The 25431-nt window shown below is 43.0% G+C and overlaps 2 protein-coding genes across 2 annotated transcripts; both read left to right on the top strand.

The window, feature by feature from the left end:
- The first annotated feature begins 18999 nt into the window (after nt 1-18999).
- On the top strand, nt 19000-21122 carry BT62DRAFT_928108 (kinase-like protein). Its single transcript, XM_043185438.1, has 7 exons — nt 19000-19307; nt 19355-19668; nt 19715-19972; nt 20015-20113; nt 20165-20290; nt 20342-20571; nt 20625-21122. Exons 1-7 carry the CDS (start codon nt 19196-19198, stop codon nt 20983-20985), a joined length of 1500 nt encoding a protein of 499 aa, XP_043044324.1. The 5' UTR covers nt 19000-19195; the 3' UTR covers nt 20986-21122.
- Nucleotides 21123-22274: 1152 nt separating this feature from the next.
- BT62DRAFT_884572 (uncharacterized protein) lies at nt 22275-22754 on the top strand (the record flags this gene model as incomplete). Its single annotated transcript, XM_043182798.1, has 1 exon — nt 22275-22754. A coding segment is annotated over one exon (480 nt), but the record flags the coding sequence as incomplete, so codon positions are not given.
- Between the last annotated feature and the right edge of the window lie 2677 nt (nt 22755-25431).

Here is a 25431-nt window from a genome sequence, read left to right as displayed (position 1 = left end):
TGGGCTCTGATCCTGAGGACAGTTCTGCTAAGAGAGGAATGTGGAAGAAATGATTGGAGAGGGATATTATGTTAAGAGTGATGATCTCCAGTGTGCAAATAGAGTCAATGCAACTCTGAACTCATATAGAGGGAACAGAGTGTTACAATTTTTCCTATTTTCTTTTCTCTTTTCTTGATTTATTTAGGATTGACTTCTATTTCTGCTTAGTCAGAGCATCTAGATCTGGGCACTTAGAATCATGGGAGTGCTTAGTCAGCAGCACTGCCCAGATTCTACTGTGCTGCTATGAGCCTCACAGCAGCACAATGATGAATATATCTCCTTTATTATTGTGCAGCAATAATCACAGTTGTACAGCAGTAACAGCTCAACAGCAGAACAATACTTTTTATAGGTATCTTAACAATGCTGGACAAAATGCTATGCAGCATCAGTAAGGACAATTAGATAGTTATATTCTTAGAATGATAAGAAATTAATATTTAAGTAGTATAGCTCTTGCTATAGTAACTCCAGCTTTGAGCTAAAGTTTATTCTTCACCATTTTATCTCAAGTGACTTGCAACTGCTTTGATCACATCAGCCAATAATGCATCAGTGAACTCTAACAGTCTAATCTGAAGTGCAAGATTCTGTTAGTTTATCACATATTATTGGTCATGTGGAATTTAGGCTTAACAATTAGCTCAAAGCTTCTGGCTTTCCTTTCTCAAGTTCAATTGTGCTGAGAAACTGAATGCCTTCTGCACTTAATCTCTCCAATCTGAACTTCACTCATGAGTTCTTTGAACTCCTTACTTCTATCATAGGAATCTTAATTGGTTTATTGATGATCATACAGTTATGCTATGGACATCAATCAATTGCTGCTTGGGCAATCAGACACTATCAAGAGTTTCAATGTATTCAAACTATCCTCCAAAATATCACATCAGACCTCCCCCTCTATGACATCTCTGCCTCTGTCTGACAGTCCTTCTGATCTGTGGAAGAATCTAAAGCTATCTCTAGGAGCCTGATTGAAGAGTGTTTTAGGAAAAAAGAGGAGCAGCAGCATACATACCCCCTGCAACTCCTGTCTGCAGTCATCTGAGACTCTGGAAACCCTTGAGCTATAGGGTTTCAATGACTCAGACCCAACACCTCTATCTCATCCCTCAAGCATAACCTCTCTGCAATGAGGACAACAATCTCTGTTCCTAGCACTGGCATTGAGTGCCTTGCTAGAGACTCTCTTGATGCCACACAGATGGCTCAAGGGGCCAGAAGTACTAGAGGCACTAGGTTCTAACACACCATGTCAGTCTGAAGCAGAAGCACTGATCACAGAACAGAGGTTGATAATGATCTCTATTTTAATGATGACAATGATGAGCATCACTGATAGCATGCTGCTGCCATTGCAGCAGACCAAATAGAGCAATGTGTGACTAGCTATGCTGCAAGTAGAACAGACAGCATATGAGTGGTATCACATGCAGCACAATGAGCTGACATCATCAATCCAGTCCTCCTCTAAAAGGACCAGATTTGATATACTAGAAACATTTCCAAGTACCTCCAAGAGCAGGCATACATCAACAATGAGATCATAAGGGAGAACACTCTCTTTGAGCAGTATCTCCAAGCATAAGAAACCACTGAGCAGAGAAGAGAGGCAGAAAGCAACTGAACCAGTACACTCATTGGTACCACCACCAACAGCATATCTGACACTCCATTTCAGAAACCTAGCACTCCCACCACTGAGTCTGACTCCTGGGCAGAGCCAGTTGAGGAAGTCATCCACATAGACAAGGTCCACTGAGAGGTGTCAACTGATCTCGATGACAACTGCCCATTATCTTATGGGACCAATACCATTGCAGAAACTGATAATATCCCTATCAGGGAAGATAGAATATTGGTAGACCAAGAAACTATTGGGGGAGATGACAAGGGCATTGACTCTATAGAGAACATCAGGAGAGGCTTTGATAGAAACTTTGCTGCCTTTTTCCTCAACCTGTGGTTCTACTAAACTTCTGCTGATATTACAGAGCAATGGTGGCAGCAACAGAAAGAGAAAGAGTTGAGGAACAGCAGGGGCAGCCTGAGTGGCAGCCTACTCCTCAACTCAGATCTAATAACATTGGACCCAGCATGTAGTCCCAGCATGATCATCCCAGAAGTCTATAACCTGCACAACAGTTTTCTCCTCAAGGGAGATGTAAGCAAGACTATCAATGAGAACACAGACAACAAGGCAGAAGAGAATCTTGACAAGGAAGTTATGGATCCTGAGACTGATTGGGGCAGCAGATAGGATATACAGATGCATGAGGAGAAGATGAAGAAACTGGCACAGAAGGTGCATCAGAAGGACTTTATAGAGTTGTACTAGGATGGTATGACTATACTATGGATGGACAACACCTGATTAGTGTTGCCCATGAGACAAAGATATACCACTGCTGATCATATTGAGCATGCAGAAATTTTGCAATATGTGGCCACTGAGCAGATTATTTTTATTTATAATAAATGATATTTAGAGTATCAGATGTAGGCATTGCTGCTATACAGGTCTAAGTATGGCACAATACTAAGACTATGGATATCAAGTATAGTGCTGAGCAAGTCAACTAATATAGCCTCCTTAATTTGAATGATATCATTAAGATACTCATTCATCACCTTAGCTGTCCACAGCATGACATCTTGGCTCTCCCAAAGCTAATCTCCACTGAGCAGCCATTATCTAAACCTGTGGAGGCTGTCAATTCAGCAACCATTTGCTAGTCAGCCACCATCAGATGAAGCTAAAGACAGTAGGAAGGCCTCAAAAGTTCCAACTGACTCTACAGAAGATGACCCTGTCATAATCGCTCAAGGGTGGACTATCAAGAATGGGTGAATCATGCAAAAGAAAGCATCTCTACCAGGAAGTCCCATTGCTGATGACAGCTCTCTATATTCATTTCCAGGATCTCTGAACAAGTGAGTGGGACCATCTTCTGATGAGCTTCCGAACCCAATGCCCACTCTTGATGCTGGTGCTCAAATCCTTAATGTCAAGCCTACCCTCATATCTGAGCCCTGCCTCTTCAAAGAGGTATCTGATAATATTGATTGCTTCTTAACTGACTGCAACCAGTATTTTCAAGTCTTTACCTTGTACTTTTTTATTAACATGTATAAAATAATGTTTGCCTCCACCCATATGGCAGAAAAAGCCAAAACATAGTGGATTTTCATTTTTCCCATGTTTTGGTCTATCACATGGCAACATCACCAATACTCCTCATGGCCAGTCTTCAAACAAATAATCATCAACAAGTTCACAGATTTTGCCATACAAGAAGTTCACAAGCAGAAGATGAAGGACTTCAAGATAGGAGATAAATCAGCCACCAATTACTTCAATGAATTGGAATGACTCAGCAAGTTGGCAGAAGTCCAGGATGATATATCCAACACTGGCAAGATGGTCAAGTATATGAAGATGGGGGCTCTGGCCTCTTATCTTAAGATTATCTCTGACATTGGATACAGTATCCTAATTGGATATGATGAATGGAAGGCACAAATTATTACAATGTACAGGGAGTGACAACAATAGAAGATGGAGTCATCCACCTTAGCATGGGGTGGACAGAAGCATCAGAGACAGAGCATGAAGCCTTCCACCTCTAATGTGACTATGTCTGCTAAGTCTGGCAGTTCAGCTCCAACTATCTCATTCAGTGAGAAGTGAACTGATATGGACATGACATATATCAGAACAGGTCAGCTGATGGATGTGGATCACCTCAAGAAGGAGGGAAAGTGTTTCAATTGTAGCCAGAAGGGCCATATAGCATGAAACTGTCCCTCAGAAGAAGAACAAGCACATCCAAGAAGATATATGGGTGCAGATCACTGAGTTGATAAAGGAAGATGAAGACCTTAGACAGAATGACAAGTCTGAGGAGGTAAAAGATGGGACTGAGCAGTAAGCAATTCTGCTGACTCAGTCAACTTATCAAAGAGTGGAGTGTCACAATTATCTGCTGGACAGACTGACTTTATTTCTGTAGGACTACTATCTATGTTTAAATTATGCATGCATTCAAATATATCTGACATTATCATTCAGACATCAGGATCATTTAAGGAACCAACTCAAATGCACATGCACTGAATAGGAGCAGAGAGCCCTATTGGTGCATTATCATCAAATGTTAAAAGAGCTAACATTAGACCCAACACTATCAAATGGATATCGGCCAAGGAACAGACTCAACTGCCTACAGGCTGAATAGAGACAGAAGGTCCCATTAGTTGGCTAAGACCATTCAACACCAAATGGACTTAGCAAGCCATCAAGGATATAAAGGATGAAGCCTCAGCAAAAGCCATACTCAAAAATTGGATACACAAAACCTGAGCTGAAGAAGTGACCAATGAGATAATCACTGGAATGCGAGAAGCGGAACAATGCTGAGCCCTGGAGTGGCTCAATGAACTACATGGACTGTAGAAGTTCATCTGACGATCTAAAACTTTGGGCCAAGACTTATTGGCCAAAGCCTGAATTGAGACACTTACATCTCAAACTGCCCATACAGTCACCACACTAATCAATAGTGGATGCACTGGGAGTTCAATCAACTGTGCCTTTGTCACCAAGCACAATCTCCTCATCCAGGCCACAGCTGCCCCAATTCCTGTCTACAATGCAGATAGGACAAAAAACCAAGCCAGTTTGATCACTGAGTATGTCAAGCTTAGACTCACTATTGGAGATCATTCTGAACAAATCAACCTAGCCATAACTGACTTAGAAACCAAGAAAATCTTTCTTGGTCATGATTGGTTGATCCAACACAATCCACTAATCAATTGAAAAACTGGATGTATCATTTTCACCAGATGCTAATGCCAGAAAATCCCATCTGAGTTATCTGATGAAGACCCCAATGACCAATAGGATGAAGAAATAGAAGATGGTGAGACCATTCTCACTGTTGACCTACAAAAGGCCATTCATATTTAAGCCACTCACCATGTGAATGACCTAGCAGCAAAAGCCAATGCCAACAAGAAGGAAAAGACATTCAAAGAAATGATGCCTGAGTGAGTATAGGACTATCAAAACTTATTCAAAAAGGAAAGTTTTGATGAATTACCTGACCCAAAACCTTGGGATCATGCCATAGAACTGATTTCTAATGCAAATGCCAATCTGAATTGCAAGTGCTATCCACTTGGCAACAATGAACAACAGGAACTAGATAAGTTCCTTGATGAAAACTTATCCAGTGGAAGGATTCAGCCATCAAAATCTCCAATGGTCTCACCCTTCTTCTTCATCAAGAAGAAGGATGGGAAACCTCAACTGGTACAGAATTATTGGAAGCTTAACAAAATGACAATCAAGAATCATTATCTGCTTCCTCTGATCTCAGAATTGATAAACAAACTCCAAGATGCCAAATATTACACTAAGTTGGATATTCAATAGGGATATAACAATGTCTGCATCAGAGAAGGCAATGAATGAAAGACCACTTTTCAAACTAACTGCAGGTTGTTCAAACTGATAGTTATGTTCTTTGAACTCACCAATTCACCAGTGACCTTCCAGTGGATGATGAATAATATCTTCAAGGATCTCATTACCACTGAAAAGATTACAATATACTTGGATGACATTCTAATCATGTCCAAAACCAAGGAAAAACACCAACAGCTAGTATGATAAATATTAGCCTTAATGTGTTATGATTTTTCCTTTTCTCCTCCCCTTTATCCTATAATTTTGCCCCTATTTATGCTTAGCCAAGATGCATGGGGCCATGGGAGAGCTTAGTCATCACAACTAGCCCACCTATCATTCACCTGAAACAATGACATTCGACAACACACAAGAAACCTTTTATGTGCAGTAGCGATGCTCAAAGACAATAGGCACTATGGATACAGACAGATACAATTAGTAGTAGTATTATTAGCACAACCTGTATGGTATATAAGGACTACAGCTCTTGCTGATATACTCTAGCTTCGAGCTAAAGTTTATAACCACTATTCTATCTTGAGTCTTGACTGACCTTGTGACACACTGAACAGATATACATCCAGTGGACTCAGATGATCTCTCAAAGTGCGAAGGGATATCTGTCTATCATGTGTATCTGTCCACATGATGCTTAGGCCTAACAATTAGCTTGAAGCTTTGTCTTCCCTTTTTCAAGCCCAATTGTGCTGAGAAACTGAATGCCCCCCACTACCTCTACTGACCCGAATTTTGACCACAAGTTCTTTGAACTCCTCTCTTCCATCATTGAAACATTGATAGGACTTCTAATGATCATCCAGCTGTGCCGAGGATATCACTCTATTACCACCTGGGCCCTGAGACACTACAATGAGTTTCTACATATCTGAGAAATTCTATGAAACATAACCTCTAATCTTCCTCTCTATGACATCCCTGACTCCTGAAGAACAACCTACCAGCCTCCAGAAGCCAGGCCTAGTGGCATGCATCCAAGAGATAGTCAAGAAGAAACAGGAGGGCAGTGCCCTTCCCGACCCAGAAACACAGACCTTAGCATCCCAAGAAGGGATGGTATACTCGTATGAGGCCCCCTCCCAACTATGAAGATGAAGATCTCCCAGAGGACTTCTTCTGGCAGTCCCCCTCCCCTGATTCTGCCTTCCATACCCATAGGATTGCTGACCATGTCAGGGACTCTCTCGATGCTCCTTGGATGGCTCGACAATCCCGCCCCAGAACTCCTCGAAGCCAGCCTCACAGCCTCCACCCTACCTTCTGAGTCAGCTTGAGGGTGGGGAGGATCCTCTTGAATGACAAAGAGCAGCGATGATGAGTATGGGAAGAAACCATCTATTGGTACTTCCCAATCTGGGACTTCTCTATCCCTTTTAACTACGACAACGCCATTTGACAAGAGGAGCATAGGAGGAGAGATGAGCCACAGCTAGTACATCATGAGTCAGAAGAGTGGTGAAGACAGGAGGCTGCACAGTATGACAAGCAGCATGGGGATGAGCAGAGAGAAGTGGAGAGGGCCAGGCTTGAAGCAATCAATGTTGGCAACTGGTACAGACTATGTCCTGACATTGCCACTATTCTCACATCTGTACAAGCTAATCCCCCACCCTCTTCCTCCATCTTCAGAGAACCCAACACCTCAAGCAGCAGAATCTCAGAGCACTGGGCAGATGGCACCAGAATCCGACAATACTCAAGGGCCCTGACTCCTGAGTATCCCCCTTCCTCCTGAACCCCTAGTGCTGACACTAACTTTGGGAGTGATGAGTCTGTCTTGAAACACTATGGACTATGGGCCCCTAGAAATGCTCACATTCTCACCCATGCCCTCTGAGGTTTTCTCGGAAGTAGAGTGGTCAGGCAGCTGATCAACGATGACTACAGACACAACGTCTGCCTCTATCATGAGTGAGTGGAGGTGGCAAGAGCAACAGGAGGAAATCACTATGACTCATCCATTGGAAGCAGACCCACTGCCAACTACAAAGTTACCGTGACCGTTGGACCGAGCATCCAGCCAGGAGAGTGAAGCAATGATTCTGCAAGGAGTCATGGAGAGTATCTATGACTGGCCTGTCAGTTCCCTCCTCGAGCAAGGCAAGGAGGACGAGGACAAAGAAACCGAGAGCAGTGAACCTCCCAGAGGGCCACTATATGATGAACAGAAAGAAACGGACAAAGAAGAAGTTGGAAGGCTGGCAAGAGAGGAAAGGACATGGGAATACCAGGAGTATTACCTGTGCAGAGTAAATTTCTTATGGCATGACACTTCCTGGCTAGCATCACAAATTGGACAATTATACTTGTGTTCAGAAACTAACAAACAAACAGAAATTCTGAGGTGGGTGGCAACAGACTATGCCACCTGACAATATACTCAATGGCATCTGGAATACCCTATAAGCCGACCACCAGCTTATTCGGTAATATCTACTATATGACCAATGCTGAAATCCCCCCCTGTCACACTACAAAGAGCTGTATACCGGGCCCCCTCAGTCCAAAGTACATTTTCAGACTCTGATCAATCCTTCCTAGCAATGGCAACTCAACTAGCCTGGATCCGAACATAGCTGCAAGCAGAGTATAACAATCTGTGGCTTGGCAAAGGGAGCTGACTATTGGGAGGACAACCACCTCCTGATCAGGCAGGAACCAGTGGGACTGGAAAGAAATCTGTATGAGATGATTCTGAAGCCACCTGTCTTGGGTTTATGGTCTGGGATGGGGTTATCGTCCACATTGAAGAACCAAAAGGAAGTCCAGTAGCAGACAATAACTCACTTCATTTGTTTCCTGGACCACCTGCAGAATAGTGACAGCCACCGTTCGAAGGGTGGCCCAACCCAATGGGCCCCCTGCTGGAAAACACCAATGTCCTCCAGTGCCACCCTGATCTTCTTCACAAACCCTGTCCTTTCAAAGAGACATCCAATGATATTGACAGATTCCTGATAGACTGCAAGCAGTATTTTGAAGTCTACATTGGCTATCTAAGAACTGATATGAACCAGGTCGTCTTTATCACTTCTTACTTGGAAGAGAAGGTGAAGACATGGTGGATCCTCATCTCCCTGAACTTCTGATCAACCACAAGGGGGCACTATCGATATCCCTCATGGCTGGTGTTCAAACAAATGCTAAATGACAAATTTGTTGACCCCATAGTACAAGAGGTATATAAACAGAAGATCAAGGAATACAAGATGGGAGACAAAACGGCTACAGATTACTTCGACAAGCTAGAACGGCTCGCCAAACTAGCTGGGATTTAGGATGATGTAGGAAATGATGGCTGAATGGTCAAAGCCCTGAAGAGAGAAGTTCCCCCTTCTTATCTCATGATGATCTCCACCATAGGTGTCAGGATTCTGATGCCAGTCAGATACAACCAGTGGAAAGAGCAGATCATTGAGATGTATAAGGAATGATAAAGGCAGAAAGTGGAATTGTCAATGCTATAAGACTACACCAAAAAGCTGACCCCACTAACCCAGAACAAGTCTAGGCAAACTGCCAGAAAATCACCAGGATCCTCGACAGCAACAAACTATGGCAGCCAGAAGACAGGGACAGGAACCACATACACTAGTGCCAGAAAACCAATGGACATAGATCGGATAAAGAAGGAGGATAAATGCTTTAATTGTGGACAGAAGGGGCACATGGCCAAGGACTGCCTGAAGAAGAAATAGACTCATGAAGACATATAGGCACAGATAGCCAAGCTACAAAAGGAAGATGAAGAACTTGGGAAGGAGACCAAGATTGAGAAAGTAAAAGATGGAGCTGATCAGTGAGCGATTCCACTGAATCAGCCAAAGGACTTTATGGTGTGCTAATTCCAGCTGCTAGTTGGACTGATAATGCCCCTGTAGTTACATCTATATCACCACTATATACGCATTTGAATATACCATGATCAGTCACTACACACACCAATGAATCGCAAAAAGAAACTCAAATGCCCACAGGCTGAACAAGAGCAGTGAGCCCTATAACTTAGCTCAAACCATTCAACACCAAATGGATTTGGAGAGCCATCAAAGAAGCAGGAACAGGAGAAGCAGCAATGGCCATGCTAAAAAACTGGGTACATCAAACTCAGGCCGAGAAAGCCACTAGAGAGGTAGTAGAAGGAATGACAAGAGCAGAATATCATCAAGCCCTCAAATGGCTTGATGAATTGCAAGGACCCCAAAAATTCATTCATTGTTCTAAGATCCCCAGACAAGACTTAGTCACGAAAGCTCAAATCGAGACCCTGACATCACAGGCACTACACTCTGTAACCGTTCTAATTGATAGTGGATGTACAGGAAGCTCTATAAATCAAGCTTTTGTCAACAAACACAAACTTCCGATATGGACCACTGCAGCCCTCATCCCCATTTATAATGCCAACAGAACCAAAAACCAGGCTAGATCAATCACTGAGTTTGTTGAAGTATGACTTACAATTAGAGATCACTCCAAACGAATCAACTTAGCAGTGATGGATCTCGGGACCAAGGAGATTTTCTTGGGCCATGATTGGCTTATATGATACAACCCATTGATAAACTGGAAGACTAGGTGGATTATATTCATCTGATGCCAATGTCAGAAGATCCCATTTAAATTACCAGATGAGGATCCAGAAGATAGGTGAGATAAGGAGATGGAAGATGGGGAAACCATCCTGGCAGTAGACTTGCAAAAGAAGATCCACATCCAGGCCATTTATCATGCCAACAACCTAGCTGCAAGGGCCAATGAGGGAAAGGTGAAAAGGACGTTTGAGGAAATGGTACCAGAATGGGCCAAGGACTATCAAGACCTCTTCAAGAAAGAGAGTTTCGATGAACTGCCTGTCTCCAAACCCTGGGATCATATGATTGAGCTGATCCCAAATGCTAACACCAACCTCGACTGCAAAACCTATCCCCTCAGCAGCTTGGAACAACAGGAGTTGGACAAGTTCTTAGACAAGAACCTGTCCAGCGGATGTATTCAGCCCTCGAAATCCTCTATGGCATCACCATTCTTCTTTGTCAAAAAGAAGGATGGCAAGCTCCGACCGGTCCAAGACTATCAGAAGCTAAATGAAATGACCATCAAAAATCGATACCTCCTACCTCTGATCTCGGAGTTGATAGACAAGCTTTGGAGAGCCAAATATTACACCAAGCTTGACATCTGCTGGGGGTATAACAATGTATGAATCAAGGAGGGGGATGAGTGGAAGGCTGCCTTCAGAACCAATCAGGGCCTGTTTGAGCCTACCATAATGTTCTTTGGATTGACCAACTCCTCCACCACATTTCAATGGATGATGAACGATATATTCAAAGATCTCATCGCCACTGGAAAGGTCACAATCTATCTCGATGACATTCTAATCATGTTTCAAACCAAGGAGGAACATCAGGATCTGGTGTGATGAGTGCTAGCCTTGATGAGGAAACATGAACTATTTCTCAAAGCCAAAAAGTGCAAATTCGAGATATCAGAAATGGAATATCTCAAAGTAATTATTGCTGAGGGAAGCATCAGAATGAACCCAATCAAGATAGCAGGAGTAGTTGAATGGCCAGAGCCAACAAAGAAAAAGGAGTTACAATCATTCCTCAGATTCACCAACTTCTATCGACAGTTTATCCATGACTACAGTAAGATCATCCAACCAATGACTCAGCTCACCAGCAATGCTCCATAGGGGTGGGAAAACTCTCAACGACTTGCATTCACCGACCTAAAGCAATGCTTAGCTGAGGACGTCGTCCTCGCCATACCATCCCAGGAAGGCAAGTTCCGAGTAGAAGCCGACTCCAGCGAGGGAGCAATCAGAGCCATACTATCCCAGGAACAGGACAAGAAGTGGCATCTGGTCACATTCCTCTCAAAAGCATTGACCACAATGGAAAGGAATTATGAGATTTATGATAAGGAGCTACTGGTGATAATGCTCACATTGGAAGAATGGTGACATTACTTAATTGGAGCCTCTAAGATCTTTGAGATCTGGACCAACCACCAGAATTTCAGATATTTCCGACAACCTCAGAAATTAAACCATTGACAGGCCCGACAGGTTACAGAGCTTACTCAATATTAGTATACCCTCTATCATAAGGCAGGAACAGCCAACAAAAAGGCTGATCTCCTATCCCAATATGCAGATCATGACCAGGGAGGAAACGATAATATGAGAGTCATGATTCTATGACCTGAGCACTTCTGGGCCATGATAATGCCAACAGAAGAGGAGATCCATGAGCGGATCAGAAGTGCGACCCATGACAGCCACAAATGGAACCAGAGGGTTGCCCCATCACTTAATCATAAAAGGGGAATGATGAAGGAGAACAGGATGATCTGCTATGATGGAAGGATCTACATCTCTAGGGATCAAAGTCTGAGAGAGGAAATCATCGCCATCTGCTATGATCATACAACTGTAGGACATCTAGGCATTGCCAAGACAAAAGAACTCATTCTACAAGAATATTAGTGGCCTAAAATGAGAAAAGACATTATGGCATATGTTCAAACATGTGAGATGTGCCAGAGGAGAAAGGCTTCGACACAACCATGTGTGGCCCCCCTGCACCCAAACAAAATTCCATCATCTCCATGGACCCACATCTCAGTCAATATGATCACTGGATTGCCTGATTGCAATGGATATGATGCTATCCTTGTTATCGTTGATCGATTCTTAAAGGCAATCATCCCAATCATGTGTTCCATGAAATTAACCTCTGAAGGGTGGGCAAAGATTCTACGAGATGAAGTATATATCAAATATGGCATGCTCCAGATAGTCATCTCTGACAGGGGACCACAGTTTATTTCCAAGTTTCTTGATGACCTCTACAAGCTACTAAACATCAAATGGAATGCTTCCACCGCATATCATCCACAAACCGATAGACAGACAGAACAGGCAAACCAAGAGATTGAGAAATATCTCCACTTATTCATCAATTACCGACAAGATGACTGGATGGAATGGCTAGCACTTGCAGCCTTCCAACACAATAACCATATCCATTCAATGACAGGAAAAACTCTGTTTTTCATCAACCACAGAAGACACCCCTATGTCGCTCACACTGAGTGTCACCATACAACAATGCCTGCATCCATAGATTTTGCCACCAACATGGTAAAAATTCATGCTAAAACAAAAGCCACTCTCAAAAAGGCTGCTGCTTCGATGAAAGCCTAATATCATAAACACTGCCATCTTGCACATACTTACTCCCCAAACGACAAGGTTTGGCTAGACACAACAAACCTACACCTTCCCCAACTGAAATGAAAACTCACAGACAAATAAATGGGTCTTTTCCCTATCATTTCAAAAATGGGGAGTAGTGCCTATAAACTCTGTCTACCGCTCGGTTGGAAGATACATGATGTATTCAATGAAAGCCTCCTAATGCCATATATTGCATCCACCTTCCCAAACCAAGAACGCCCTCCTCCACCACCTCCGGAATTGATCAATGATGAAGAACATTATGAAATTGATCAAATTCTAAACTATAAACTCCAGAAAATCAAAGCAAAAGGTGGTGGAATGATGACAACCATTGACTATCTAGTCAGCTGGAAAGAGTATGGCCTAAAATCTAACCAATGGGTGAATGAGAAACAGATGATGGCTGATGACATAATTCATGACTATGAACTATCCCTAAATTAAGCCATCGGAATGATGGTCTTAAGGAGGGGGTAATGTTATGATTTTTCCTTTTCTCCTCTCCTTTATCCTATAATTTTGCCCCTATTTATGCTTAGCCAAGATGCACAGGGCTATGAGAGAGCTTAGTCATCACAACTAGCCCACCTATCATTCATCTGAAATAACAACATTCGACAACACACAAGAAACCTTTTATGTGTGGTAGTGATGCTCAAGGACAATGAGCACTATGGATACAGACAGATACAATTAGTAGTAGTATTATTAGCACAACCTGTATGGTATATAAGGACCACAGCTCTCACTGGTATACTCTAGCTTCAAGCTAAAGTTTATAACCACCATTCTACCTTGAGTCTTGACTGACCTTGTGACACACCAAATGGATATACATCCAGTGGACTCAGGTGATCCCTCAAAGTGTGAAGGGACATCTGTTTATCATGTGTATCTGTCTATGTGATGCTTGGGCCTAACATAATGAGAAAACATCAACTTTTTCTCAAGGCTGAGAAATATAAATTAGAGGTATTAGAAACTGAATACCTCAGTGTCATTATCAGTGAAGGAAGTATCAGAATAGATCCTGTCAAAGTGGCAGAGGTAATCGAATGACCAGAACCAACTAAGAAGAAGAAACTGCAATTATTTCTGGGATTCATCAACTTTTACCAGCAATTCATTCAGGACCACAGCAAAATAGTTCAACCCATGATGCAATTAATCAGAAATGTGCCATGGACTTAGAGACCATCACAGCAATCAGCATTTAATGATCTTAAACACCAATTAGCTGAAGATGTTATCCTGGCAATTCCAACTCAAATGGAAAATTCTAAGTGGAGGCAGACTCAAGTGAGGGTGCCATTGGGATGATTCTCTCTCAGGAACAGGATGGCAAATAACAATCAGTCACCTTTTTGTCAAAAGCACTCACTGTCACAGAGTGCAACTATGAAATCTATGATAAGAAACTCCTCACTATAATGCTCACTCTGGCTGAATAGTGGCATTATCTCATTGAAGCAGTCCAGACCTTTGAGATCTGGACAGATCATCAGAACCTTCAATACTTCTGACTTTCCCAAAAGCTCAATTGCCAACAAGCCTAATGGGTCATGGAATTATTGGAATATGAATCCATATTGCACTATAAGGCTGATGCAGTAAACAAAAAGGCTGACTTCCTCAGCCAAAGAGCCAACCACAACTAAGGAGGAGATGACAACAAGAAAATCATACTCCTATGATCAGAACACTTCTGAGTAATGATCATGCCTATGGAGGAGGAAGTGCATGAGTATATCAAGAGTATTACCTAAGATCCCCATAAGTGGGATCAACAAATAGCCCCATCTCTCAATCATGAGCAGAGACTGAAGAAAGAAGAAGGATTGATCCACTACAATAAATGAATCTATATTCCAAGGGATCAGAAACTTCATAGTGATATCATCATCACATATTATAATCACATGACTACTGATCATCTTGAGATTGCTAAAACAAAGGAGCTTATCCTACAGGAATATTGGTGGCCCAAAATAAACTATAATATCACCTGATATGTCAAGGCTTGCAAGATCTGTTAGTGTGATAAAGCCTCAATACAACTTCAAGCAATCTCACTCCATCTGAATGAGGTCTCTTTATCACCATAGACTCACATTTCAGTGGATATGATAATCAGACTTTCTAAAAGTGATGGCTATAATGCCATCATTGTCATAGTCGATCACTTCTCAAAGGCAATCATCCTGATCACCTGCTCAATAGAATTAACATCAGAAAGATAGGCAAAAATCCTACAAGATGAGGTTTATACAAAGTACAGCATGCCTCAAGTAGTGATTTCAGACAGAGGATCACAATTCATCTCCAAATTCCTGGATGACTTGTACTGACTTCTCAACATCAAATGGAACACCTCAACAGCATATCATCCTCAGACAGATGGCCAGACAGAGTGGGTGAATCAAGAAGTTGAAAAGTATCTCCAACTTTTCATCAACTACCAACAGGATGATTGAATGGAATAGCTGGCACTAGCAGCATTCCAACACAATAACAGGATTCACTCAGCAACTGGCAGAACACTATTTTTCATAAACTATAGACAACATCCACAGATAGCCCAAAGTGAACAAAAACATACAACAACATCAGCATCCATAGAATTTGCCACTACTATAGCAAATATCCATAAGAAAATGAAAACAGCCCTTGAAAAGGCTGCTTCAACTATGAAGAAACAGTATGACAAACATTGCAGAATAGCCTATGAATATTCAGTCAATGACAAAGTCTAGCTGAATACAATAAACCTCTATCTCCTCAGACCAAAACAGAAATTGGCAGACAAATGGACAGGACCCTTTAATATCCTTGCCAAGATCAGCAACTCTGCATACAGGTTGCAGTTACCAGCAACTTGGAAAGTTCATAATATCTTCAATAAGGTATTATTAACACTATATATTGCACCAGCCTTTCCAAACCAAGAACAACCACCACCACCACCACCAGAACTCATCAACAATGAAGAACACTATAAAATCAATGAGGTTTTAAACCACAAATACTGAAAAATCAAGGTGCAAGATGGAGGCATGAAAATAACTGTTGACTATCTAGTCAGCTGGAAAGGATATAGTCCAGAATCAAATCAATAGGTCAACAAAAAATATATAGATGCAGAAGAAGTAATACATGACTATAAACAATGAAATAATAGGGTGAATATAGGCAAATATGTCTATCTAAATTATAAATCTAATGAAACATCAACAGAAGACATGTTCAACATTATACCCTGCTGAGTCACAATCACCTGCAAGACTGAAAAAGACTGTGGATACTGCATATGGACTGGCAGATTTATCTCTAAATTAGCCATTGGGACAATGGTCTTAAGGAGGGAGTAATATTACAATTTTTCCTATTTTCTTTTTTTTTTTCCTTGATTTATTCAGGATTGACCCCTATTTCTGCTTAGTCAGAGCACCTAGACCTGAGTGCTTAGGATCGTGAGAGTGCTTAGTCAGCAGCACTGCCCAGATTCTACTGTGCTGCTGCAAGCCTCACAGCAGCACAATGATAGACATGTCTCCTTTATCATTGTGCAGCAATAACCACAGTTGTACAGCAGTAACAGCTCAACAGCAGAACAATACTTTTTATAGGTATCTTAGCAATGCTGGACAAAGTGCTACACAGCACTAGCAAGGACAATTAGATAGTTATATTCTTAGAACAATAAGAAATTAGTATTTAAATAGTATAGCTCTTGCTGTAGTAACCCCAGCTTTGAGCTAAAGTTTATTCTTCATCATCTCATCTCAAGTGACTTGCAACTGTCTTGATCACACCAGCCAACAATGCATCAGTGAACTCTAACAGTCTAATCTGAAGTGCAAGATTCTGTTAGTTTATCACATGTTATTGGTCATGTGGAATTTAGGCTTAACACAGAGTTGCTTTCTAGTTTTTCAATTCCATTGGAGCCAGTTCCTCAGAAGCAATGTCTACTTCAGCTGCATAACTCCTGACAGAGGGCAGAGGCTGCTGCCTTCTGCCTGTTGCAATTCTCAGTCTTGTGCTTGGCCCCACAGAACATACAGAGGTTGTTCTGATGACAGCAGTCTTTTTCTTCCTAAATAAGATGCCATCCTTGCTTAGCTTATCAGCATAGAGCTTAAGAATGGTGGTGGAGTCTGTGGTTTTGGGGATGGAGTCAGAGACCAAGGAAGAAGTGTTGGATCTCTTGAGTTTGGAGTTGGAGGATGGGTTAGAAGCCTTATTGTCTCAATTTTTGCAGGCAATTTCAGTTTTCTGGATCCAGTATCAAGCATCAAGCTCCTGAGCAAGAAAGCACATGTTGCAGAGATTGCTATACTTTCCATGATGAGCCATGTTGTTCTTAATATGGGTATAGAGGCCACAGTAGAAGGCATAGCAGAGAGAGTTATCTCTATATCTGATCTGTGATGCATACTGATTGAATTAGATTATATACTTTATGATCTGGTCTCTATCACATATCTAAAGATGCTCCAGTGCATCTTCAGCATTCCCAATGGCATCAAAGAGGCCAAATTTGCTATAGAGCTTATTTAGGAAGGCCATGTAGAAGAATTGCTAGGCTGATAGATTCTGAGATTAAAGATGTCTGGTTCAAACCAGTTGAGCATGGTGTCAGACAGAAAAGAAGATGATGCAGTTGACTTTGTTGATATTCACTGTAAATACAACAGATCTATCATTGAAATTTAACTAAAGAGAGACAATGAAGGCCTTCAGTTTGTGAGAGTCAGAGCCATCAAAGGGTTTTGGTTCTTTGACCTTAGTGCAGATAGTGGTGGGCTTAGTGTTATCGAGAGAAGTGAAAACTCCTTATAGCAGGTTCATGAATTTCTATAACATATCCTGCTGATTTAGGTTGTTGTTATCTCTAGAACCATCAGAGCCATTTGGACTGCCAGGACCATCTGGTTCTTCTGGTTCACCAGGTCTGCTAGAGTCTCTCAGAGAAGAGTTTAGTGAGTTGCTGCCTGGTCTATAATGGATGAGAGTATGAGTAGATGGTATTATTATCACCTTCACCTTCAGAGTCTGAGCTGTCTGAATTTTCATGCATATTGCCTAGAGACAAGAGGTCTGTAATAGGGTCATTTCAAGCATCACACATTGAGTTGGTCCATCAGGCTCTGTCAGATGAAATGCTGGTGGCATCAAAAGAATTAGGGAAGTCATTGTAGCTAGGTTGGTGAGCAGTGAAACTGGAATGAGTGTAGGTTTTTCTATGAGAGGGTTGTCCTTCACTGGAAGCTAATCTGAAGAGATCTGACTGCTCTTTCAAGGCAGAAGCTAAAATGTCTTCCATAGAAAACATGTTGGAATAGATAGGCTGTGTTTGTTCAGAATCTGCTTCTGTGGGTTGGGTGAATGTGATAGACATGATATAGAAAAATTTTGACTCAAAGAGTTGAATTCAAATATACTGTTAGAAACATGCCAATAGGATAGACTTGAGTGCACATGTGAAGACTGGCAGAGTACAGAGGCATCAACAAGGCTATTAGCAATGTTACCCTTGAGTCAAAGCCCAAGGAGTTAGAATGATAGAATGGAGTCTGTCAAGAAGAGAAGATGGAGAAGTTGTCCTTTGGAGTGAAATTCATCAGACAAGAGTGAGAGTGAGTATAGAGGGTATTAGCTATCCAAGTTGATATTCAAACTGACTATCTACAGTGATAATACAGGATTTATATGCTGGTAGCTAATTCCATGATGGAGTCTGATGGAATCTGATGCTATGTAATCCTACCAAGTCAGAGACCAGTGATATGAAATGTAAATGTGAAATACTAGAAGATAAATCAAATGGGTGGATAATAGATATAATGGGGTGGAGTCCAGTGGAATCTGTTGGTGACTTGGTTGGGTTAGGTTAAGTTGAAGTTGGTATGGAGCAGAGGCTGTCAGCATGTATGTAACATGTATATATGATGATGTTTCCACTTACAGTAGCTATGGAGCTATGGATCAATTCCAGCATAGTTGACCAACTTCACTATTTCACTGCAAACTCCATCTGCTCAAAATTTCCATCCCTGCAGTGGCTGTGTGACAGAGCCCATCGGAGAGAGCTATTTTTCTCTGGCTGAGCAATCGGACCCGGACAGGCTGCCGGACAGTGCACCGGACTTTCGGCCTCAACGGGCAGCCACGTGCTCGGGCGTTCGTGATACTCAGCCAACCTCACTACACTCTTTTGCCCTTTTCTGTAATCCATGGAGACGAAACATATCTCCGGTCTACCTTCCGAACGTACGGACAGATTCTCATACTACCGCGACTGCGACATCCATATGGACACCGCCAAGGGATTATCCATATCAGGTTTTGATATCCATATGAACACGGCGAAGGGGCTTACTTTTTCAAATGACATCAACATGCAAACCGCAAAAGGAACATCGACCATCAAACAACCCGGACTTCAGTTGTGGGAGCGGGAGCTGCTCGATACTGCAGAGGTCAAACGCAAGGCTACTGTTGCCCAACTGTGTACGTTTGCCGTCGGTCGTGACCAAGATGATCCTCACGTTGTCCAGATTTTCTGGATTATTACTTCCAGACGCTGGGCTACCTTGCCGCCCGCAAAGAACGGCGAGTCAAGTTCAACCAGGACACCAAGGCCCGCGATCTCAAGCCTTCCGAGTACTCAAAAGAGTTCAAGAGCTACTGTGGTCGTGAACGCGTGCTCCTCCGTAGGCGGCGCACCAACCTTCGTGTCGACCAGTTCCATATCATTGCCCAGGTTGGCCAAGGTGGATATGGCGAGGTGTTTCTTGCTCGGAAGCAAGAGACAGGAGAGGTCTGCGCGTTGAAAAAGATGAAAAAGAAGACGCTGTTCAAGATGGATGAGGTGCGTTTGCCGCCACTCACCGGCAATATGAGCTTACACCTTCCAGATCCGCCACGTTCTCGTTGAACGCGATATCTTGACGGCTACCAAGACACCCTGGCTCGTCAAGCTGCTTTACGCCTTCCAAGATCCCCAATACGTCTATCTCGCCATGGAGTATGTCCCTGGAGGCGACTTTCGGACTCTGCTCAACAACTCGGGCGTTCTCAAAGAAGAACATGCGCGATTCTACATCAGCGAGATGTTCGCCGGCGTCAATGAGCTCCACAAGCTGGGGTATATTCATAGAGACCTGAAACCCGAGGTATGGCGGTCTCAACTGAACTGGCATGCTAACGTACATCAGAACTTCCTTGTCGATGGCACAGGACATGTCAAACTGACAGACTTTGGATTGGCTACCGGTGCGCTGAATCCCCGACGAATTGAGTCTCTCAAAGCCAAGGCAAGTTTACCAACCAGTTCCATGCGGCAATCATCTATAATATTATTATAGCTCGACAAAGTCAAGGATAATGAAGTCATCCATAGATCAACTCTAGAACGTCGCTCTATCTATCGCTCTATCCGTAATGAGGATCCCCGCTATGCTGACTCCATAGTTGGATCACCCGATTACATGGTTTGCCCTCAACCCACAGCGTTTACCCCCCCTTATTGACTTGCCCCGCAGGCTCCTGAGGTCCTGCGTGGCAAGCCATACACATTCTCCGTTGACTATTGGTCGCTGGGCTGCATCCTCTTTGAATTCCTTGCCGGCTTTCCTCCTTTTAGCGGAGGCAACCCTGAGGAAACATGGACCAATCTCAAGAACTGGACGAAAGTCCTTCGCAGGCCCGAGTACGACAAGCCAGAGGACCTGGTGTTCAACTTGACAGACACCGCTTGGGATGCAGTAACTAGGTATGTTCATCAATGCCATGTTATAAAGCACTTTCGCCCCTAACGATGCGAAGACTACTCTCCCATGCAAGTGTTCGGTACGCTACTCTACCGCAAGTCTCCAGCCACCCATTCTTTGATGGCGTTAAATGGGACGATCTGCGTGCTGTCGACGCCCCATTTGTACCTGCTCTCGACTCTGAAATTGATACAGGTTACTATGACGATTTCACATCTACAGAGGACATGGCGAAGTACGCCGAGGTCCGCGAGAAACAGAGAAATGTTGAACAAGTGAAGGAGAAGGACGAAGGATTTGGAAGGGGAGTATGGGTTGGCTTTACTTTTGGAAAGAACGGGCCTGGGGCCGGCGGGAAAATGGGTGGTTTGGGAAGTGGAAAGTATGATGATGGCGCATTGGCGACCATTTTCTGAGCGGATACCCTGACTGAGAATTACAACGTCTGTTTAAAGTATCTGATTTGGAACTGTATCCTACAAGCAAATTGCAGAGGTAAATGTATTGGTACGACGTCGTCACAAAATAAATGATGAATAAAATGTGTTTTTATCAACAGATGTTTTTTTTTTGCGAAAAAAGTTTCAGGTGGCGGTGTCGTCGTCATCAATGTCCCTTCCGACACTTTGACCATCAATCGATTCTATGCTCTTTTGCACAAAATTCAGTGCTCGCATTCAAATCCTTTCATGATCCTGAGGTTCTTCATTTAGCACCATCTCAGAGGACTCACCGCCACACATTGATGACTTCAGAGCTGATGAAAATCCAAGTGTATGGGCAACCATGGATAAGTGCTCAGAAGACATAAGTTCGGTGGAGCATTTAGAACTACAGACAGGGGGCAGTACTATCTTGAGTCTGTGGCTTGACCAATGAGTAATCTGACAATTGGCCCTGCGGTTGGCTGCTAGGAGGGTCAATCCATCTTCTGCTATTGAGTCAGGTTGCTTACTCCAATGCCAGCTGTTTTGTAGCCCGACAAAACAGGGAGGATCTAATATGTGGAAAACATGTCTGACACATTGATATTAATTCAAGGTGTTTGTGAGCCATGCATTGCCCACAGCTTCATCATCTCCTGGCTCTTGCTATCTCTGTCATCATGGTCAAAGGACAAATCATGGCGGTTCATGAACTCATTGCACTCCATTCTTTTGTTGAATGAGACACATGCACCCGACCATTCCCAACTCAATTACTAATACTGTACACCATTCCTTATGGACCATTTCACTTACCCATACTCTTATACTTTGACCTGAAGGTACATATACCTGGTAGTTACATCTGCATCCTCAGTTGTTTCATTATTACTGCACTGATTGAGGTATGCTTTACTTAACTCATATACTCTACATACTTTACTCACTCATTTACTTAGTTCTAACTACATTTTTTGTCTCACTTTAGGTACAGTGTCATATCAATACAGTCATTTCATTATTACTGTGCCAACTGAGTTCTAACTATGTTGTTTGTCTCACTTTAGGTTATGTGGCCCTGCCCTAGCCTCTGAATCAGTCAAGGAGAACATGCAGTACAATTCATCCACAACTATTTATATGAAAAACTATAATCCCTAACCATGTTGACAATGAGCCCTTTTATTATCCAACTCCCTGAAGCCTCCCAGTTCAATGGAAAGAACCTTGCATTCTGGCAAGTCAAGATCACTGAAATTATCAGTGGTAAAGGCTTGTGAGGATATGTGGATGGAACAATCCTATGCATGCCTACTGCCCAAGTGACTACAGGCACAACACTGACTACCACACCACTCCCACTGGACTCCACACCATCATATGATGAATGGAAATTCTGTGACTCTCATGTATGCTCACATATCATCCTCAATGTCTCTGACTCTATTGGATTAGGATTTAAGGTAATGAAAACAGTGAAGGAGGCATGGGACTCAATAATAGATACTTACACTGTTCAAAACAATATGGCACTATCTGAAGCTCAACAGATCCTCCAGAACATAAAGTATACAGAGGGCACCAATATGAATGCCCACATCCAGAACCTCTTCATGAAGTATACTGCTGTTGATAATTTGTCTGAAACCAGGCAGGAATTAACAGACAAAGACTTCAGAGGAATAATCATATGCTCTTTCTCACAATGGAAACTGACTCTCAATTGTATCTTCTCTATACCAGTGCAAGATGTCAGTTGATATTATATCACTTCTGCAGACTGACTATATTATCTTATACTCTAACAAGACAGACACATCTTTTGCCCTAAACACAAAACTATCTACCAGTAAATAGTGCTCTAATCCAAACTGCAAGGCTCATAAGTATTTAACCCATAATATCACAGACTGCTACTGGCCTGGTGGAGGAAAGAAAGGTCAGTTTTCTGAGAATTTTAGGAGAAACAGACAAAGCAATCAGACAAATAATGCATTATCAAACACATTATTAAACATACAGAATATGGTAGCTTCTCAGGCAAACCTAACAGTTGCTCATGTGCCTCACATCACATTTATAGTGTATACTGTATCTAGCAATAAGGATATTATCCAAGAGATGATAGTTGAAAAAGCACTAAATGAGGAGTTATCTCATTTTGAAGATGTTGATATTGGTACTGAATCCTTAGACTTTGAGAAGGTGACCATTTTGTCTATATCTGACTTTGACATCTTTAGTCTTAAGAAGGTTGATGAGGATGAAATCCATCTCAGCTCATTTGAAATGGAAGAGTACATATGTGATGCATCTGTTGCAGATAGAGCATATATCTCAATGACATTCCAGGAATGAAAGCCCATAAAGTCACTATGCTTTCTCAATTCTGGTGCAAGTAACCACTTCATATAAGATCTAAAGGGGTTCACTGAATATATGCCTCAGCTGTACTATACTGGATCCTGTTAGGAACGTGCCAATCGAGTGGGCTTGAGTGCACGCGTGGAGTCTGGCGGAGTGCGTGGGTGTTGATGAAGCTATTGGCAACATCACCCTTGAGTCGGGGCCCAAGGATCTGGATGGACAGAACGGAGTTCTGTCAGAGAAGTGAACAGGAGTATCCTTCGGAGTGGAATCCGACGGATGAGATAGGGAGGAGTGAGTACGAAGTGTAGATGGCTTATCCAAGTTGATATTCGAACTGAGTAGTTACGGTGATATACATGGCTTTATATACTAATGGTAGCTAATTCTGAGTCGGGTTCCATTGGGTTCCGGTGTGAATATTCGCTACCGAGTTCGGGGTCTAGGTATTACAATGTGAAATACAGATGTGAAATGATAATGGTGAAATGAAATTAGTAGGTAATGGAAAGCGGCCGGAGTCCGGTGATTAGCGTGATAGAATTCATGGTTGGTTGAGGTGACACGGAGGCCGGCGGCATGCGTGTAACAGTATCCCCCCTTTAGCGTTCTTGCCCTCAAGAGCGCTGATCCCGATGGCCGGTGGGGCCACATGGAGGATTGTTGGTAGTGGAGAAAAGAAATGTAAATACAAGATTTCGATTTTGAAAGTGTAAAAGTGATTGAAATGGTAAGGTGGGGGCTGGTGGTGTCCAGAGTAGTATTGTATTAGGAATGGGATGTTTGAATGACTTTGGACAAGGGTCCTGGTTTGCCTGGGTATCGATGATGGAATTCTTCAATAAATTCGTCGGCGGAGAACTCGGAGGCCGGTAACCAAGCAAACTCTTCACTGGTACCTTCGTATCCTAGCCACTGGATTTTGTACAGCAGTGGGCAGTGGAACCGGCGGTCCAGTTTAGAGTCGAGGATTTGGGCTATTTCGAAATGTTCTTCTCTGTCGACTTCGACTGGAGGCGGTGGTGGTTGGATTCGGTTAAGAATGGTGTTTTCTTCTATGGGTTCCAATTGTGACACATGGAAGACGGGGTGAATGGACCGGAGATCCGGCGGAAGACTCAGGGTAAAGGAGTGGGTACCAGGTTGGGCTATGATTTCGAAAGGACCAAGGTATTTTTCCGAAAATTTTCTGGTTGGGCGGGTGGTTTTGATATGTTTGGAGCTGAGGTAGGCCTTGTCCCCTACTGTGAACGGAGGTGCCGGAATCCGATGTTTGTCTGCTTGGGTCTTGTAGCGAGACTGAGCTTCGGAAATTTCATCCTTCAGTAATTGATGGAGTTCGTCAAGGTTGACTGCGAAATCTCCGGCCTGGGCGGAGGCGATGTCCCTTTCAGGGTGAACGGTGATGTTGGGGTGGTAACCCTTGTTAGCGAAGAATGGGGAAATTCCGGTGGACGCGTTAGGGGCATTATTGTAGGTGAATTCAGCAATGGGTAAGAGGGTGTCCCAGTTGTCCTGCTGGTAGGAGCAGTAGATGCGGATGTATTGTTCCAGAGTTTGGTTTGCTCATTCAGTTTGGCCGTCGGCCTCCAGATGATAACCAGAGGTAAGGTGGAGTTCCATGTCAAGGGCCACGGCTAAGGCGCAAGTAAATTGGGAGACGAATTCGGAGCCACGGTCGGATGTGATGTGACTGGGTACCCCATGTTTGAAGAATACATGGATAAGGAAAAGTTGGGCGAGCTCCACGGAGTTGATGGTGTCATGAGTGGGAATGAAGATGGCTTGCTTGCTAGCTCGGTCTATGACTACTAAGATGGCGGTGAATCCATTGGAGTCCGGTAGTTGTTCAATGAAGTCCATGGAAATGGAATCTCATGGCCGTTCAGGAACTGGCAGAGGTTTCAGTAACCCATAGGGGCGGTGTCTGGGTGCCTTGTTGCGCCCACAAACTGTGCAGGACTTAACATAGTGTCGGACATATTCACGCATCTTTGGCCAGGTGTAGTTCCGCCGGACTAGTTCTAATGTCCGGTTTTGACCAAAGTGACCTGCCAAGATGTGGTCATG

This window comes from Guyanagaster necrorhizus (genome assembly GCF_019112545.1).
Source record: "Guyanagaster necrorhizus MCA 3950 unplaced genomic scaffold BT62scaffold_4, whole genome shotgun sequence".
In the NCBI taxonomy this organism is placed as follows: domain Eukaryota; kingdom Fungi; phylum Basidiomycota; class Agaricomycetes; order Agaricales; family Physalacriaceae; genus Guyanagaster; species Guyanagaster necrorhizus.
The sequence above is the reverse complement of the archived record's forward strand: the minus strand, read 5'-3'. Positions and strand labels throughout refer to the sequence as shown.